Source organism: Cnephaeus nilssonii (genome assembly GCF_951640355.1).
Source record: "Cnephaeus nilssonii genome assembly, chromosome: 1".
Lineage (NCBI taxonomy): Eukaryota > Metazoa > Chordata > Mammalia > Chiroptera > Vespertilionidae > Cnephaeus > Cnephaeus nilssonii.
In genome coordinates, this window is record NC_137072.1 from 18,360,638 (window position 1) to 18,377,861 (window position 17,224).

At 42.8% G+C, this 17,224-nt stretch overlaps 1 protein-coding gene across 1 annotated transcript in view; it reads right to left on the reverse strand.

The window, feature by feature from the left end:
• GPR158 (G protein-coupled receptor 158) overlaps nt 1–17,224 on the reverse strand; it is a gene marked incomplete at both ends in the record, with an annotated part of 416,922 nt that overhangs the window by 126,986 nt on the left and 272,712 nt on the right. Inside the window, one exon of the mRNA XM_079773765.1 lies at nt 1,719–1,787. Within this exon, the coding sequence (XP_079629891.1) occupies nt 1,719–1,787 (69 nt within the window). The remainder of the gene's footprint in view (nt 1–1,718; nt 1,788–17,224) is intronic.

A 17,224-nucleotide genomic window follows, 5' to 3' on the forward strand; every position in this document is an offset into this window, starting at 1 on the left:
CATTCAGTAGTCCACTGCGTAGTACCTTTTAGCGTGCAAAGTGCCATATTCACAGGTTCCAAGGATTAGAACTGTGAACATCTTTAAAGAGCCTGCCATAAGAGAGATCCTGTTTCATTTAACAACTCAAAGAAGATCGGTCATGTGCTGAGTGCAGAAAACGAGGAGAAAAGTGGTATTGGGTATTGGATGAGACTGGGAAGTGGGCAATGACCACAATATTTATTACATCATAAACCATGTTGAGAGTTTTGATCTTTATTCTAAAAACAGTGAGAAGCCCTTGAAGGGGTGACAGATTAGACTTTATTTTAAAATATCCCTCTAGCTACTGGGTAGAAATGTATTTTAAAATAGCAGCAGTTCAGGAAAAGGATGATGGTAGCAGCAACAACAGATATTCAAATGATTAAAATTATTATTCAAATTACTGAAGTCATTTCAGATCTTTCACTTCTATACGGCTGACTCTATGACTGGTTAAATACCTGCCTAGTAGTTCCATGGGGAAGATTAAATGTTATGAGGCACAACATGCCATTTATATAGGAACAGTACCAGGCATGCATGATAAACAGGCTTTGCATTATTATATTGCTTCTATTATTACTATGCATAACTCTATGCTAGTAAATTAGAAAACATGTAATATGAATGATTTTATAGAAAAATAAAAACTGATTATACTTAAATAAATTTCTACTTTAAGTAGAAATATGAAATGTAATTCATGACGTAGAAAACCTGAATAGATTAAGAGTGCTTTGAAACACTGAGGAAGAGAAGAGAATTTGAAAAATGAGGTAGTGGAAGGGGCAAATCCAAGTCATGTTCGGCTTTTGAGGTCATCTTAAGGATTTTGGCTTTTACTGTAGGTAAAATGGGGAACCTTGGAGGTTTTGATGAAAGGAGTGCCATGGTCTAACTTTGGTGTTAAAACTGGCTGATATTTTGAAAATAGACAGACTGTAGGGGGTAAGCTTGGAGGATGAGAATGATATTTTATCATTCTCTCCTAAGTGCCTCCACAACATCCTCTCCTTGCTACACTCTCAGCTTCTGTCACATTTTATTATAATTACCTGTACTTACTCATGTCCTCCTCTAAATTGTAAGCTTCTTTTAGAGGAAAAATCAAGTTGATCTTCTCACTGCATTTCCAGAAATTAGCACAGCACTTGATACACAATAACTGCTGAATACAAACTGGTTGAATTAAATTAGTGAAATCAATACTTATCTTCTGCTTACAGACATGTTACTAGTGTGATGGAGAGAACCAGTGGTGATTCCCTACACCAGGAATACCACACATACATTTATCTCATTAGGTTTCTTTTTCTGTGTAACCATTTGTTATTTTCCAGCATGAACTGGCTGGTGTGTCTCACGGTTCTAATTAAAGTAAAGGAGAAAGAAATGAATATTTATATGTATATAACCAAGCGTATATACCAAACATGACTTTCGTATGGTAGTTAATTGAAGCATTTAACTCTCCTCACAAACTTGGGAAGAAATGTATAATTAGCTCTATTTAATAAGAAGAAACCAAAGTTTAAAAATGCTAAGTAACTTATCTAAGGTGATCCAATATGTAAAAGACAGGGTTTTAAACATATATAAAACCCTTGTTTATTTATATTATATAGCTTGATATAGGTATATAAGCAAAATAAAATAAATGGATACTTTTAAAATACAAATATATTACTTACTGGAAAGTATAGAAGCAAAGACCCAAAAAGGATAGTTTCCAACAGGATAAGGCCCGATGCTCTGATGCTCTAAAAAATAAAATTAAAATGTCATTGTTAGACTTACATTTCTAGGCATGGAAGAATTTATGCTATTGTGACAATGCCTCAACCAGTAGAACAGCATTCTTTGAGGGAAAATAAATAAAAACTGGCTAATATTTCAGACAGGGGAACTTAACTGAAACATGCAAAGACTGACTACAAAGGTGATGGTAGACTTAATAACATTTCTAGTGCCTTCATGGAATTTTATTCTCTAAAATTTGAATTATTGAGCAGTTTAAGCAGTCGGAAACACTATCTAGAAAATCCTTTCAAACTACTGATTCACAGACACATTAGGTCTTGCCTGTATTTCTGAAACATCAGCTACAAGTTCATATTGAATTCTATCCCTAAGCCACTTCACAAATACCTACATGATGATTTCAGAGTGTAAAACAAACATATGCCCAAGGTCTTGGCACCTCCGTGATAAAATATAGTCCCCAAACTCACTACAGAGCTCCACTGTGTGAATAATCGAAATCACACTAAATAACAGAGAAATCTCACCTTGTAAAATGCTTAAATTATTCTCAATTCAAAATTCAAAAGAATAAGATGATTTTCAAATAAATTTTCTGAATATTTAAAGTTTATAAAGTATTTTATTAGACTCAAAATAGCATTATTTTCCCAAAGCAAAATGCTTTGAGCTGTGGGATGAAATGAAAAATAACAAAAAAATCAATCTTATTTTCTAATAATAAATTTTGCTTCAGTGAGTTTAAATATTAATGTAGGGTAAATATATCCATTAAGAATACAAACATAAAAACAGGTCATTTGAGAGTCCCCAGATTTCACTAAATGCCACACCTGGTGCAAATATGATATCTTAACTGGAAATAATTTGAGGTAGTAGCAATTAGTTTTTCAACAACAAAAAGCTGAAAAACCAAACCACAACAGTCCATTACTTAAAAAGAAATATCAGCTAGCTGGATAATCAGAGAAAGAAAATGTAATTCCTCTTCCAAAACCCTGGTAGGACATTGTTAGGCAAATAGGAAAGACTTTATGTAATCCCTCAAAAGAACTTAGGACTTCCATTAATTTAAGAATTTGGGAATAAAGAAACAAGTTTAGTCCGTGAACAGACTTGATTATTCAAGTGACTTCTCACTATCGGTTGCTATTTTTGCCAGCAGGTGCTTTTTACTGAAAATGCAATTTCTATCAGCAAACTTTAAAATGGGTTTTGTGCTGGCAGAACTTCCAAGGTGGCAAAGTATATTCATATTTAATTATGAATAATCTATGGTTTATTTTTTAAACTTTCCAAGAAAATGACACTGAGAGTAAGAGTCTAAAATGTTACATGAGATTGCTTGTGAAACAATCTATATTGTTTGGAAAAAAGGAATATGAAAAGAAGCTGCAAGCTTAATGGAAATAACAGACTTAGCGTTTACTTAATCTCAGTTTGAATTATAAAACAACCACTTGAATTTCAATAGCCTCACCTGTAAAATGGGTTTCCTAATCTTTACCTTATTAATTCTCACAGGTTTAATAAAATATGAAGTATGCAAAATAGGCAGCATCATGCCAGATACTTAATAAGTAGGTATGTATTATTCAATGGTAGAAAACAGCACCAGGATGATAAATTTGAAAACCACAGAGGTATATATTAGTATTTGTCAAAAAATTTTAATGCTGGGATCCAAAATGGCTCTGAAGGTGGCAAAGCCTTATGGGAAGGAACTCAGTCATTCTTTGTTTAGGGCCAATTTGTTCTTAGCTTGCTACAACCATCAAAACCGCATGACAACTGGTGCCTGCTTTTACTACGTATTCTCAGAGCAAATAACCAATCTTTTTTTTCATGTGGAAATGCCGAGTAATCTGCCTAACACTTTCATTGCCTCATTCCTGGCTGGGTAGAAGAGCTCAAAACTGCAAATTATAAACTGAACTCTACTAAGTGGTTCCATAATCAAAAGTAAGGCCTATTAAAAATGTGGACTTTTCCTTTAAAAATATTCTTAGGCAGAGCTGGCTTTATGGCTGCACAGAAAGAGTAGGTACCTAATAGGTAAGACTTTAGGGATTAAGGGAAAAAAAACAAAACAAAACCAAAAATAAACACCTCATGCTTCCTGAAACATTTTCCCATTTTCTTATTGGTACTGGAAGTTCTTTTAAGTAGAACAAAGCCTTTTATTTTTTACTTGTTGCCAAAGAATAAATATGTAAGTAATAACTGACTTCAGTTCAAAGTGAAGAACAGAAATCATTTTCTTGCAATTAAAGTGATATTATAGGAAGGAGAGAGGAGGTACTAAATATGTATGGGAGAGAGGAGGAAGTGAAAAATGAAGATGGATGAGAGAGATAATGCATAAAATAATAGAGGCATCTCTTTCATAGTTTTGTCTGAGATAGAAATGATAGCATATAACTCTTTTTAACCAGAGTTACTAACTGGGAAACTCTTGAAAAACTACCTTGAAGATAATCAATAATGTACAGTATTACACTACTTATGTAAAATACATACACACAAATGAACACCATAAATTTTCTCTCTATATATATAAATATATCAGATATGGTTCTGGAGGATATATATCAAGCTGATAACCATGTCTTTTTTTCTAGAGAAGTGAATAGCTTTGGAAATATTGTTTGCCTTTTTAAATTTAATTTTAGATGTTATCATACACTGCTGTGCAATATACATTTTAGTAATTAAATAAATAAAATTAAATTAAAATTATCTAAAATGTGTCAACTGAACTAGAAAATTCTACATTAGGTATCATAACATGCAAAGAAGTCTAAGGTAAGCCCTTTCTAACTAATTCCTATTTAATAAGTTTGTACTCAGTATCAACTACATGTATAAAATTATCAAACAGTATATTTATGACACTTAGAGATGAATAGAAAATGGAGGAAGTTATCTTTCAGCATAACTCGCTAGTTTAGACTCCAAAAAGCCTAATAAATATAATTCCAGAATTTACAATAGAGGTGAACAAATCACACCTCCATACCATGTTCCCTATTTCTTAGACTTACAGAACTGACTTATGAAGGTTAATAACAGTCAGAGAGCAAACATGTGGACCAAAGAAAAGGGTTACTCTTATTATACCAATTTTACCAAATTATGTCAAAGCCAATTTCTAAATTCTATAATCTTTAGATGCAAAGTATAGAAGCATAAGATGAAACACAATTGTCACAAGAAGATTTACCTGGGACTTAAGCACCCAGAGGGAGCCAAGTCACCAGAAGTAATCCTACCTAATCAAAGAGCAATATGCAAATTGACCCTAACTCCACTACACCCACAAGCCATGCCCACAAGCCACGCCCACAAGCCAATCAGGAGCAAGTATGCAAATAATCCCAACAAAGATGGCTACAGCCACAGAGAGCAGGAGGGAGGCTTGGGTTTCCCTGGCAACAGAGGAAGCCAAGCTTTCTGCCAGCCCTTGCCAGCCTAAGCCTCCACTCAAGGCTACAAAGTTTCAGTTATAGAAGGTAAACAAATCCAAACACAAATGGCGGCAGCTACGGAGCTAGAAAGAGCAGGAGGCAAGGGTTTCCCCCGGCAATGGAGGAAGCAAAGCTTCTGCAGCCCTGGCTGGCCTAGGCCTCTGCTCCAGGATACAAAGTTTCAATTATAGAAGAACACAAACCCCAAAGAAATGGCTGCTGGCCACGGAGCAAGCAGGAGGCTTGGCTCCACTCCAGGCAAAAAGTTTCAATTGTAGAAGATACATAAATCCCAGATACTAGGGCCTCTGCTTGGGTCACCAGGGGGTGTGGCCGACCTGCAAACCATCACAGGCCCTTCTCTCAGGCCGCCCCACACCCCAAGGGGAATCCCCACCCTGATCCGGGATACCCTTCAGGGCAAACCAGCTGGCCCCCACCCATGCACCAGGCCTCTATCCTATCTAATAAAAGAGTAATATGCAGATTGACCATCATTCCAACACACAAGATGGCTGCCCCCATGTGGTCAAAGATCCTGCCCCCATGTGGACACAAGATGGCCGGCACAAGATGGCCAGCATGGGGGGGCAGTTGTGGGTGATAAGGCCTGCAAGGGAGGGAAGTTGTGGGTGATCAGGCCAGCAGAGGAGGGCAGTTGGGAGGGACCAGGCCTGCAAGGGAGGGCAGTTGGGGGCAATCAAGCCCACAGGGGAGGGCAGTTAGGGGTGACCAGGCTGGCAGAGGAGTGAAGTTGGGGGTGACCGGGCCTACAGGGAAGGGCAGTTGGCTGGGACCCAGGCCTGCAGGGGAGAGCAGTTGGGGGGGACCAGGCCTGCAGGGGCGACAGTTAGGGGTGACCAAGCCTGAAGGGGAGGGCAGTTAGGGGCAAACATGCTGGCAGGGGAGCAGTTAGGCATCAATCAGGCTGGCAGGGAGTGGTTAGGGGGTGATCAGGCTGGCAGGCAGAAGCAGTTAGGGGCAATCAGGAAGGCAGGCAGGTGAGCAGTTGGGAACCAGTAGTCCTGGATTGTGAGAGGGATCCCAGATTGGAGAGGGTACAGGCTGGCCTGAGGAACACTCCCCACCCCTGCTGTGCACGAGTTTCGTGCACCGGGCCTCTAGTAAATGATAAAAATGCTGAAGTGTGAATTTTTAAAAATAATTAAAATGGTTTGTAATTACTTCCTGGATTCTGCATTCACTAACTTCTTCATGTATTTTTTAATGTTTTTAACCACTGGGGAAATTAATGTATATCTTGCTAAAACAGTGCAGCTATTTTGGATCATAGTCAATTTCTTCAGCCTTGTAACAGTTAAGATGTCTTTCTATTACAAAGGAATAATATGAATATATTTTTATATAGCTGAACCTCAGAATGTCTGATGAAAATATAAGAAAGGAACAGAGTAAGACTCTGAAAGGAATGAACTAGCAAGAGTTTGGATGATTAACCAAGACTATAAATCTTTATCATTTACAAAAAGAATTAGCCACACTAGGGGAAAAGATACTCATGAGCTATGCTTTTTCTTTTAAGCCTCCTGTTTCTATAGAGAAATCCATGGACAGAAAAATTACAAACAAAACCTGAAAAACACCTGATTAAATAATTACACATAAATAAATTGGAAGCAAGATGTAAAAGATGGTCCTGAATAGAATCCTAACATGGAGAGATAGGAGAATATTATTTTTTCAATAATTTTATTTATAATTATATAAATAGATGAGTAAGTATAGACTACATGTATAGTTTGACAGATTGCATGCAATTAGTTTGTCTCAAGATCTGTGATGAAATGGAGACAATCCAATTGAATTTAGAAAAAATTGTCAAGGAACAATTTCCCAAAATATGGTTAGTTAAACCCAATATCATTTTTTCAGAAGAATAAAAAAGGTCCAAAAAGCAGAGGAATGTGATGAGGAGAGAGATCCCCTAAGTTAAACATAAATAATTCAGAGAATTATAAATTCATGGAATAAAACACTGGGGCTTTATATCCAGGTGGTTCAAAATCTTAGCATCAGTCGTTTGTTAACTGTGTGACCTTGGGCAAGCTGCTTAATCTTCTGAGCTTCAGTCTTCATTTATAAAATGAGTGTAACAATGCCCACCTTGCAGCACCATTGTAAAGAGTGGCAATGATGCTACTTGGCAAAGGTCAGTCAATGGAAGTTCAGCATCAGTCTTTCATGGGCAGATAGAGGATGTGAGGTCAATTGGCTGCCTGAGCTCACGCAGATAGTGAGTGACTCCACGTCAGTTTGATTTCCTTTGTACATCCTACCTAACCCTCAGTTGTGTCCTTACCCAAACTAAAGGGAACAAAACTATAGGTTATAGTGTAATAACAAAACATGTAGCACTACTAAAGTATTTAAAAATCAACCACAAGTAAGGGGTTGGGTTCAGATGTTATAAAAAATGTACCAGTCAATTTAAAATTCTTGAAAGTGTTATGTAAAACATTGAAAGGTATTATAACATTGCCTTAACTAGGAATTCTTTCTAATTTCTAAGATGTTACAAGAAAATCCATTTTTCATCTGATAGAGTCATTTTGTAGCAGAGCACTTTCAGACATTTTGGAAAAATAAGTTTATCCAAAAATAAAGTCCAAAGTGACTTAAACATCATTTCATATTCTTTAAAACAGTACAGCACACTAAGTAAATAGAAAAATAAATTATAATTATACTAGAGGCCCATTGCACAAAATTCCTGCATGGGGGTGATCCCTCAGCCCGACCTGCACCCTCTCCAATCCAGGACCCCTCAGGGTTTGTCTGACAGTCAGACATCACTCTCGTAATATAGGACCACTGGCTCCTAACTGCTCACCTGCCTGCCGGCCTGATCTCCCTAACTGCTCTCCCCTGCCAACCTGATCATCCTAACGGCTCTCCCCTGCCAGCCTGATCCCCCTATCTGCTCTCCCCTGCCAGCTTGATCCCCCTAACTGCTCTCCCCTGCCAGCCTGATCCCCCAACTGCTCTCCCCTGCCAGCCTCATCGGCCCTAACTGCCACTGCCTTGGCCCCGCCACCATGGCTTTGTCCAAAAGGACATCCGGAAGGTCGTCTGGAAGATGTTTGGTCTAATTAGCATATTACACTTTTATTAGTATAGATTGATTTCATAGAGGTAGGGAGATAGAAACATCAATGATGAGAGAGAATCATTGATTGGCTGCCTCCTGCATGCCCCACACTGGGGATCAAGTCTACAACCCAGGCATGTGCCCTGACCGGGAATTGAACTCTGAGCCCTTCAGTTCTCAGGTGGATGCTCTATCCACTGAGCAATACCAGCCGGGGCTACACTTCCCCTTTCCACTGGGATGTGTTCTGACTGCTGGAGCTGAAACACTGAAGATATCTCACTGGGGCAGAGTGGGGTGCACTGGGCAGCTCAGGGCAGAGTGGGGTGCACTGGGTTGGAGCAGGTGGAGCCCCCAGAAAGCTGGAGAGGGGCCTCGTTTAACAGCTGCACTGTTTCATGGCTGTGCTGCCTCGTAGTTGAGCAGCCACACTGTTGGGCTGTGCCACAGTCAGCGGGAGTTTACACACTGAACTGTCTGCACTGATAGCTTCCTCCTCACCACCCCCCCAAGCTGGGGGCTCCTCTTAGGGTTGAAGTGACACCGACCACCCTTGGCTGGTAGCCCAATCGGCCACCTTAGAAAGAGAAGTGGGGAATCCTGATTTTACGTGAACGCTCCAATTTCTTAAGTTGGCAACTAATGCAAACTTCAGATGTTTGGGCCAAACCAGAGAGGCGGTCAGGCCTGGTGTCCAGACCACTAGGGCGGCACTGGACTCCTCTGCAACAGCTTGGTGGTGAGGCCAACCCAGACCCTCCACCTCCAGGCTATGGCCTCCATCCGGGGCGCAGGCCACAGCCCCCCCCACCATCCAAGCTGCCATCCAGGGGCACCTGTGCTGGACCAAACCATCGCCTAGCGCAGGGTGGGGGCATGCTGCCATTGGACGGAGCCATCACCGAGCGAGTGGGGGAGCTCCCAGCATGAGCACCACTCCCTGTGGAGCCCTCTGTTGCCTTGGAGCTGCCACTCCCAACCGTGCTGCAGGTTGCAGGGAGAGCCAAGCCCAGGGAGCCAATGCTGCGCTGCCGCGGAGGAGGGACCGAAGCGGGGAATGCCGTTGTGAGGCGCTGCCATTGGAGTGTCTCCACCCAGAGCCTGCGCCACCTGGAACCCAGGATGGTCAGCTGAGAGGTGGGTCCATTTGCCCGGAGCCTGGGGCTGGGCTCTGGGGTGGGACCGACGGCTTCAGGGGTGGTTTCCGGGAGCCTGGCCACGGGTCCTGCTCAGGCTTGGCGCAGAGTTGCATGCTGTCACCACACATTGGGCAGGGGAGTATTGAGCAGAGCTCAGCCTAGGCGACTGGGCATGTAAAGGGGGTGGGGCCCGCTTGGGTAATTCTGACATCACCCCACTTGGTTTGAAATGCAAACCCGCCGTGGGGCGCGGACAGGCCTTGAAGGTCTTGTTTCCTTCTGTCTGCTCACATTCCAGTGCCTAGCACTATGTAAGTGGACACAGTGCGCCTGATGTCCGTTTGTCCCTCTGGTCGCTTGGTCATCGGTTTTTGTTTTTTTACTACATTCCTTCCGTGTGCAGTGATCACACTTCGTCTGCAGCGGGGCGGGCTCCAGTGACCTGGAGGAAGCACGGGGAGAGCAGTCACTGCTGGTCGCCCCTGGCACTGCTGGCGGTATCCTTTCTTCCTTGTGGGGTATCTAGTGAGGGGAAGTGGCCGCAGTGCCCGAGGCCGAGTTCCAGGAGGCCGTCAGCGCTGTGGGGATCGTGCCGGCAGCACTGGTCCATGGGTGCCTGGCCTGTCCTCTGGAGATTGACCCTGCAGGACTACTGAGGGAGCCGGTCCCCAGTTCCACCCACCTCCACCACCAATTGATCAGAGTCTGAGGCCTGGAAGGAGGGACCAAGAGGTCTGCCTTCCAGCTGCTCACCAGTCACCACTTGCCAGTCACTGCTCACCAGTCACTGCTGCACTGATTGATCAGCTCCCGCAGCTCCCTAGCCTGGTGTTCGGTCGTCCCTCCAGTCATTATGGACATGATGGACCCTGGGTTTTTATATATTAGGATATATGTATCTTATATAATAAAAGCCTAATATGCAAATAGGCCGAACAGTGGAATGACCAGCTGAACAACAAGTTGCTATGAGATGCACTGACCAACAGGGGGCAGACACTCAACACAGGAGCTGCCCCCCAGCCTGCAGGCCCTGACCAGTGCCGGCGGCAGGGGGCGGGGCTGGTGAGTGGGCAGTGCCAGGCCAGCCAAGGAGGGTGCCAGAGGGAACCCCCTGATCGCCCCGCCAGTCACCCCACAGATTGGCCCTGATCACTGGCCAGGCCTAGGGACCCTAGCCATGCATGAATTTCATGCACCAGGCCTCTAGTGTATATATAATTACACACACACACACATACATATATAATTACTAGAGGCCCAGTGCATGAAATTCATACATAGGTGCGGTCTCTAGGCCTGGCTGGCAATTGAAGCACGAGCGTCTGGCATGGGAGGGCAGGTCCCAGCTGACCTCTGGACTCTGGGCAGCACCTGGGCCCCCCCTCCGCCTGAGTCACGGTGCCTGAGTCCCCACACAGAGATGAGGTGAGCGCGGCCAGACGCTGTGGGCCAGGACACAGTGTGGGCCTCTAGGCCACCCAGCAGTGCCACTAAAAAACCGAGTGTGCTCTCTCCTGGCTGACCTCACAGACCAGCTCCTGCGCAAACCCAAGGGGAGCCCGACTGGCCCCTGCGGTCCTGGCAGCTGCGGCCCAGCTCACCCGGAAGAGGACACACAGGTGCGGGGTAAGCTCCTCATGGATGTCTGGCACCTGAGCGTGGGGGCTTCCCCGGAGCACAAGCCCCGGTGTCCCCGGGGAGGGTAGCAGGGGGAGTGAGAGTGAGCTCGGCGGACACCCCGCATTCTCACCACACTTCTGTCCCTATCACCCCTGCCCCCAGGTAGCTGGTGAGAGGTTGCAGCCCCGCTCCCAGGAACCACAGGAGGTTGGTTGCTGTCACCCATCCCCAGTTCCTCATCCCAGCCTGGGGCTGGCCAGGATCGGATGATCAGGGCTTGTCAGCTGCTGGTCGCCATCTGCAGGGCAATCAGTTGGGGTCAGGCCCCCCGCCCAGCTCCCTCAGTGCCTGGGATCCGGGCGGAAGCCCCACCCCCTGACATCGCCACTGGTTGCCATCTGCAGGGTGATCAACAGGGCGATCGGGCCCCTGCTCGCACCTGCCTTGGCTTGGCACCACCCGCTCACCTTCTCCACCATCCCGCTGCTGTCCCACTTTCATTGAGGCCCATCGGGGCTGGCAGCACCTCCAATGCTGCCCACTGCCAGCGCTGTGTCACCAATGCCCACCATGTTCCACGCAGCCCCCTGGTGGTTAGTGCACATCATAGCAAGTGGTCGAATTCCCAACCAAACAATTTGCATATTAGGCTTTTATTATATAGGATACACACACACACACACACACACACACACACACACACACACACACATGTTAATCCTCACCTGAGGATATTTTTTCCATTGCTTTTCAGATAGAGTGGAAAGGAAGGAAATGGAGAGAGACAGAGGAGAGAGAAAAACACCTATGTTAGAGAGACACGTTGATTGGTTGCTTTTCCATACACCCGCACCTGGGACTGGGGATCAAGCCTGCAACTCAGGTATGTGCCCTTGACCAGGAATTGAACCCATGACCCTTTGGTGTGCGGGCCAACACTTTAAATGCTACGTCACACTAGCTAGGGTGAAAAATTCATGATGTCTTATAATGTGAAATTAGAAATAACAAGTATTCATTATTAATACGATTTACCATTTATTTCTGGCAGAAACTTCTCATGGTTGTTTTTGTAGTATTTACATGAGATGCTCGCCAATTCTTTGCTTTGTCTCAGATAATGTGAGCACAAAGAGGTGTTCCCTCTAGTGTCTCATCTTTCACAAGTTCAGTGCCTGGTTTTATGGCTCAATGTTGCTGACTCTCACTGCAGAGGCAGAGTTGCAGAAAACTGAGGTACATACTGGGCATATGCCCTGAATGGGAATCGAACTGTGGCCTCCTGGTTCATAGGTCAATGCTCAACCACTGAGCCACACCGGCCAGGCTGGACAATCTTTCTTAACCAAACTCATCCTTTGTGCTTATGTCCAAAACAACTTAATACTGAAGCACTTCCAACAGATTTCTCCTCATTTCTTAGCCCCTTTCCTCTGCAACGATGTGACTAAAATGCATTCCTAAAATGTGGATCTTCATGTCCTTATTTGTCCTCATTCCTCTCATGGCTTCTTTGCAAAAATAGCTGTTACTTCTCTGTAATCTATTTGAAACTTCCAATTCCCTTTTTCTTTCAATACTACTAAATAGAGCAACTCATATTTCACTTAATGAAGATAAATTATCTAGGTGTCAAAAAAAGCATATAGAAGTGAATGGTACATACTGAGATATTACAAAAAGGATCTTGCATTAGGAAGAATTACTGTACATCCTTAAATAAAGTGGCATGAAATTACTGAAAAAAGAATCTATCATTTGCTTAGACATCTATTATTGATAAAAAGCTATTGATTTAGTTGATATATTTTTTCAAATAAAAAGATCACTGAAATAATAAATTCCTCCTCATGAAGAAATTCTATGGAATGATAATAATAAAAATATAAAATATTAAGTATTTTAAAATGTAACATTACAGAGGTAAAACACTTTGCATACTTTTTCAAGTATCATTCTTTGTTACACTCGAAGTAAACATAAATATCATTTAGTCTCACATTAACCATTTTTTTAACATAAATGTACTCCATACTTGGAGACATTCAAGATACTTCAAAAATCATTGGTTTCATCTGATTACTAAGTAGAAGCAGACCTAAGCAAACTTTATTTATAGTTTGAACATTGTCTAATCTCATAATTTTTTTTCTCTTTTTAAATTTGGTATATTGAAAACTTCGATCTGCAAAGTAACTGCTCTAAAATACCACTGCTCACGTATAGGCACTAGAATCCCATTAAACATCAGCTAAACAACATCAGCATCACCTTTATCTTCTTAAACAGGAAGAACAAAAGTGAGAACAGGAATATATTTGCTCAGGACTGTTAAGCTTGTCTTTAACACATTATTTGTCTTCTCTAGCATGCTTGGAGGTGTATGGAATGACCAGGGAATGTGTAAAACAAAGAGACATTACTATTTTGATAGTCTAAACATCCTAGGACTTGTCTATAAGTCTTATTTTTATTCCACATTTTAACACAAGCAAAGTTTCGTCTCTAAAATATGATGAGCATTTCAGTAACAAGTGATTTAAGGAGGTGTATGAGGTGCCCCCTATTTGCAAGAAGAGCAAGCAGTATAGTAGTTGACAAGCAAAAAAAAAAAAAAAGGTACATTATAAAGAGTTTTGGGAAACAATTGCTACTTAGATGATGGAGACAGGAATTCAAAATTCAAACTCTAGGCCCTGGCTGGGTAGCTCAGTTGGTTGTGGATTCTCCTTAGTTATAAACCCTTTGCCATTTAAGGAGTTCTTAAATTCAATTCTGATATGAATAAGTTCCTGCTAATATATTTCAATTGTGTTTAAATTTGAAATAACATTTTTCATGACCTTTAAGTCAGTAAGTCACTCTTCTCTCTGGTCTTTTTCCAAAAGGGCACCATAAGTACAAGTAAAGCAACAAAAACACCATTTGCCATTATTAAAACTGACAGAGATTTTGTTGGATTATCTTCCCTATCTTATGTAGCAATTTAAAGTATCACTCCAATTACAAATAGTTTCTGATTTGTCTTATGGCTAACAGAGAAAAAGTTTGTATCCATTTGCTGGTGAACATTCAAATCAATTCATATCAGAATCTAGTTGTTACAACTGTTTTTCTGACTGACACATTTTTTATAGTAACCAAATGCAACAAGAAAATAGACTAGAATGTAGACAACAATATCCTATATAATAAAGACCTAATATACAAATGGTCGTCACGCCATCATGCCGTCATGCCATAATGGCTCAGATACTCAACAATGGGGAGAGAGAAATGGGAACAAGCCAGGCACAAATGAGCTTGCAAGAGAGGAATGGGGGCCAGCCAGCCTGCGGCCCAGAAGAGGGACAAGCTGCCGGCCCTGTAGTCCTGGGCGCCAGCAGCTGCACCTGTGCCTGTGGCCTGGGAGAGGGACAAGCCACCTGCCCCACGTTCTCAGGTGCCTGTGGCTGGCAAGAGGGTGGGAAGCCCAGGTTCCGGGTGCCTGCAACCAACTGGAGGAGGGAATCCTGGGTCTTGGGTGTGGAGCAAGGCAGAGGTGGTTAGGGGCGATTAGGCTGGTAGGGGAGCAGTTAGGGGCAATCAGGCAGTCAGACAGAGATGGTTAGGGGCGATCAGGCAGGCAGGCAGGTGAGCTGTTCGGAGCCAGCAGTCCCAGATTGCGAGAGGCAGTCAGACATCCCCCAAGGGATCCTGCATTGGAGAGGGTGCAGGCCAGGCTGAGGGACCCCCCCATGCACAAATTTCATGTACTGGGCCTCTAGTTGTATTATACTCAGCAAAGTTGCCAAGAGACTAGATCTTAATTATACCAATCACTAAAAAGAAATGATATATATAATAATAAAAGCATAATATGCTAATTAGATCAGACAGCCGAATGTCCTTTTGGACATCCTTCCAGACAAAGCCGTGGTATCTGAGAGGGCCGAGGGCAGGCAGCTGAGGCAGCCGGTGGTGGCAGCAGCAGTGGCGGGGTGATGGGGGCGGTGCCTTCCCCTGATGGGCCTGGTTGCCTCCCACTCCTCTTGGGCCTAAGCCGTCAGTAGGACATACCCTGAGGGCTCTTGGACTGTGAGAGGGGGCAGGCCGGGCTGAGGGACCCCCCCCATGCATAAATTTTCGTACACCAGACCTCTAGTTTAATATAATGTGATAAAGGTGCTAATTATCACTCCAATGGCAATATATCACTATGTATTATAATGCATAAATGTATCAAATATTGTATACCTTGAATATATGATATACGTCAAATATATTTCAATAAAAAATAGTCTAGAACTTGATTTGAGCACCTCAATTTTGAAATAATCAAATAGAATGTTTTTAGCTTATGTAATTAAAATGAGCATCATCACATGTCCAAATAATATCATCACAAGTTCTAAAATAATATACATAAAAATGATAGACATTTTCTGTCATTTTTCCCTGAACACTTTGTGCTGCCAAGAGAATAAAGATAGACATTAAAACAAAATGAATCCATTAATGCTAAATCAGTTCAAAAATGGTCTAAACTATATTCCAACTCTCCAATTTTTCAATCACTCCTTTTGGAAAGCAAGATTCTCATCATATGCCTGTGGTCTAAAAGCATATATAGTGACGGCTATTCTCAAAGACTTGCAAAACTTACAAAGATTTTCTGGCTTCCTGACTCACAGAGAGCTGTAAATAGAGAAAAACTTATCTCAAGGCTTTTCAACACTAGTTCGCCTGATACCAGCGGTATAAATAAATCAGCCCAAATGGACAGGAGGGTAATTTGATTACTTTCTATTCCTGAATCTTAAAATACAAGTCTTTTAGGTGATTCAAGTTTTGGACAAAGATGAAGAAACAAGGGTTTTCTTGGTGATATACAATAGGTGTCTGCCTTTCTTCTTCAGACCCTTTCTCTGGGACACCTCTTTCATTCCCATGGCTTCATTACCACCCCACTGTAAATCAAATCTGTCCCGAGTTCTGACCCTCTTTTTAGGACCAGACTTGGCTACTCCAACTAGAGGTTCATGAGTGACAATCTCAGCATGTTTATAACCAAACTCATCTTTGTCCACTTAAACCTATCCCTTCAAAATCCCTCTCTCTGATAATGGCTTCACAATGTGATAAAAAAAAATCAAATTAGAAACTTGAGAGTCATATCATAGACTCTTCTTCCTCTCTCTCATCCCATAGCTGATATCATGTAATTTCTATTTCCTATCTTTGAAAATCATTCCCTTTCTCCCACTCCTAGTATCACACTCTTAAATCCTATTTTTCTTTATTTCTCCTAGAAACTTTTATCACAGATTCCTAAATGGTCTCTATATTTCCAGTCCCACAGATTCTAGGTTACCTTCCAGATTCAGCTAGAGATTTCTGTAAGATACAAATGTAACCATGTCATTTCTTTTCTTAAATCCTTGTGATGGTTTGTTACATGTAAGCCTAAATTTCTTATCTCAGCATTTAAAGCTCTCCATGTTCAAGCCCCAGCCAATCTTCCTAGCTTCATCTTAAACACTCCATAAACCTCATGCTGGTTGCAGCATGCCCATTTTTAATCCCCAAACTGCAGATTTTGTTCTTTTACCTAGAAAATTCCTACTCTTCTTTCAAAGCCCATCAAAATTTGCTCTTCTCTGGGAAGATATTCTGATGTTTCCATTTAGAATCTGTATATTGACTCCTCTCGACTTATTCAGTTACTAGAGGCTTGGTGCATGAATTCGTGCATGGGTAGGGTTCCAAGCGGGGTGGGAGGGAGCTGGGACATGATCAGCCCTCCAGCAGGCGGTGGGTTGTCCTTGCTGGCCCAGGATCCAGATCTGTCCCGCTGACATTCATGCTGGTTGTCAGGAGCCACCTGGTGGCTGCTTTTATATTGTTTTTTCCTTGTGGAGCATCTAGGGAGGGGAAGCGGCCGCAGTGCCTGAGGCCGACTTCCAGGAGCCTGGCTGGTTCTCTGGAGATTGGTTCTACAGGACTACCGAGGGAGCGAGTGGCTGCCAGGGCTGGTGGGTCGACGGGACAGGTCAGTCAGCTGAGCAGTGCTCCCGCTGTGGGAGCACACAGACCATCAGGGGGAAGCTCCTGCGTTG